At 58.7% G+C, this 2573-nt stretch overlaps 1 protein-coding gene across 1 annotated transcript; it reads left to right on the plus strand.

Moving 5' to 3' along the window:
• On the plus strand, nucleotides 223–2119 carry LOC8080437 (F-box only protein 13). Its single transcript, XM_002465119.2, has 2 exons — nucleotides 223–513; nucleotides 632–2119. Exon 2 carries the CDS (start codon nucleotides 661–663, stop codon nucleotides 1921–1923), a length of 1263 nt encoding a protein of 420 aa, XP_002465164.2. The 5' UTR covers nucleotides 223–513; nucleotides 632–660; the 3' UTR covers nucleotides 1924–2119.

Raw genomic sequence — 2573 nt, forward strand, 5'->3', positions numbered from 1 at the left:
ACAATAGTCATTATATGTATAATAAATATTATTTTTTTATATTTAGTATTTTTGGAAAAAAAAAGTTTAACTTGTGGAGAAGGTGCGGGTTTTTTTTATATAATTTTATAACATGGAGAAGGTGCGGTTGTTTTGGGAGCGGGGAGTACGCCGGGCACGGGCGCACGGCAGGGCGGCACTGTCGTCGCCGTGCTGGCTCGGGTATAAATAGGGAGGCAGGAGGTGGTGGCTTTACAGTTACACTTGCACACACACCACTCCACTCGCGAATAATCTCCGCCACCGCCGGCACCGGGTCTCTGCCGCTTGCCGAGCTTTCTTTCTTTCTTTCTTTGCATGTCAACGCAGACAAAAAGAGCAGCGCCGCCTCCTCCTCCTCGCCGGTCGCCGAGTCTCCGCCTCCTCCCCATCGCCTTCGCGGCCGGCGCTCCGATATAAACACACGAGGTTCCTCCGGGTCACTGCTCACAGGAGCGAGCGCAGCAACGAACAGCACGCCGCCGACTCCCCAAGGTACTGCTTTCTTTCTGCTGATGTTCTCCGCCTCCACTCGCTCCAAATCGGATCGAGTTCCTTCCGAATTCCACTTCTCCATCGTCACCAACTCGCCTTGCTTTCCTCCCTTTCGCAGAGATCTCGCTCGCAGCCAGCCATCGCCACATGGAACCGCCGCGGGCCAACAACAACGGCGGCAGGAAGCGCAAGCCCACGCCGCCTCCCGCCGCCGCCGGCGGCCTGGGGGACCTCCACGACGACATGCTCGAGGGCGTCCTCGCGCGCCTCCCGCCGGCCGCCTACTTCCGCCTCCGCGCCGTCTGCCGCCGCTGGCGCGCCGCCGCGGAGTCCCCGACCTTCCTCGACGCCTGCGCCCGCGTCCCGTCCCGTGACCCCTGGTTCCTCATGCTCTCCGACTCCGACTCCGCCTCCGGCTCCGTCGCCTTCGACGCCGCCGGCCGCAGCTGGAACCGGCTTTGCCGCGCCGCGCCGGGGGCCGCGGCCGCCGTGCCCGTGGCCGCGTGGGGCGGCTTCGTCCTCTACCGCGCGCCGGACACGGGCGCGCTCACCGTCGCCAACCCGCTCACGGGCGCGTCCCGCGCGCTCCCCTCGCCGCCGCCGCCGCTGCAGAGCGCGCAGCAGCAGCTGCAGGCCATCGCCATGTACGGCGCCGGCGCCGGCCACTACTACCGCGTGGCCCTCTTCGCGGGCGACCTCCCGGACCTCTCCATGGCGGTCTTCGACTCGTCCAGCAACTCGTGGGAGGGCCCCCTGCCGCTCGCCCGCAAGGCCGGGGACGACTCCTCCTGCTACCCCGACGCGCCGGCGCAGGGCGGCGGCGGCGGCGACGACGACACGGTCTACTTCCTCAGCAAGTCCGGGGACGTGGTGTCCACCAACATGCAGCGCAGCGCGTCCAAGCAGTACTCGTCGGTGGTCGTGCCCTCGTCCGCTCCCGGCGACGGTGACGCGGTCGCCTACTTCCTCAGCTACTCGGGCACCGTCGTGGCCTGCGACACGGCGCGCCGCACGTTCGCGGAGCTGCCCCGCATCCTCCCCGTCTACTTCGAGTACTCCATCGACGTCGTGGCGTGCGGCGCCGCGGCCTACGCCGTGGTGCTCTCCGAGTACCTGGACACGGCCAGCCTGCGGGTCTGGGAGTTCGCCGGGGGCGCGTGGCGGCAGGTGGCCGCCATGCCGCCCGCCATGTCGCACGGCTTCCACGGCACGCGGGCCGACATCAACTGCGTCGGCCACGGCGACCGCCTCATGGTCTGCGTCACCTCCGCCGAGGCCAGCGGCTGCTTCATGTGCGACGTGGCCAGCAACCAGTGGGAGGAGCTGCCCAAGCACGTCAATGGCGACGGCGAGGCCAACGAGTTCTTGGCCGCCTTCTCCTTCGAGCCCAGAGTGGAGATCACCGTCTAAGCGTTTTTATTGATCACAGTGTGTCACAATTGCTTTGTTGATTAAGGAGCCTTTGTTTTGGTTTTGCTCCTACCCCGTGTGATTGATTTTCTTTGTGTGTGTGCATGTACTTACGTTACTAAATTGCAATGTCACTTTTCATTGACATTGTTTTTCTCAGATCGAATTACAGATTTCGTCTGCTGTTTGGAGTACATTGGCAGTATCATGCAATTTGAGAAAAAAAAATATCTCTGGCATTGAGAATGCAAGGCTACATTTGCATCTACTGGTAGTTAATAGTTAACTGGTAAAGATCTTTCAAAAAAAATAGTTAACTGGTAAATAGTTCATAGCTAATATTACCTAACTAGTAGTAACTATTAGCTAGGTTGTTTGGATCTAAGCTAAAAGTGGTTGCATTCATGGGTTTATCTATAATGTCATTTAACTTTTGCATACTATGGGTAGAACACATGGAATGGAAGGACAAAAGTGTATTTTTGCAGCCCGTTAGCTGCTAGTACTAGCTAGGTTCGGGTTGGGGCAACTAGTGAAATCTTCCTCCATCACAAAAGGAATGCAATTCTAGATTTTAGACATCTAAAATAGACAAGTTTATAGGAAAAATATATGAACATTTGTATCTTGAACTAGGTTTCCTATGAAAA

The sequence above is a fragment of the Sorghum bicolor genome, chromosome 1, assembly GCF_000003195.3.
Source record: "Sorghum bicolor cultivar BTx623 chromosome 1, Sorghum_bicolor_NCBIv3, whole genome shotgun sequence".
In the NCBI taxonomy this organism is placed as follows: Eukaryota; Viridiplantae; Streptophyta; class Magnoliopsida; order Poales; family Poaceae; genus Sorghum; species Sorghum bicolor.

What these genes read in the sequence shown, in the direction of transcription:
- LOC8080437 (XM_002465119.2), top strand. Translation starts at nt 661, where the DNA reads ATGGAACCGCCGCGGGCCAACAACAACGGCGGCAGGAAGCGCAAGCCC.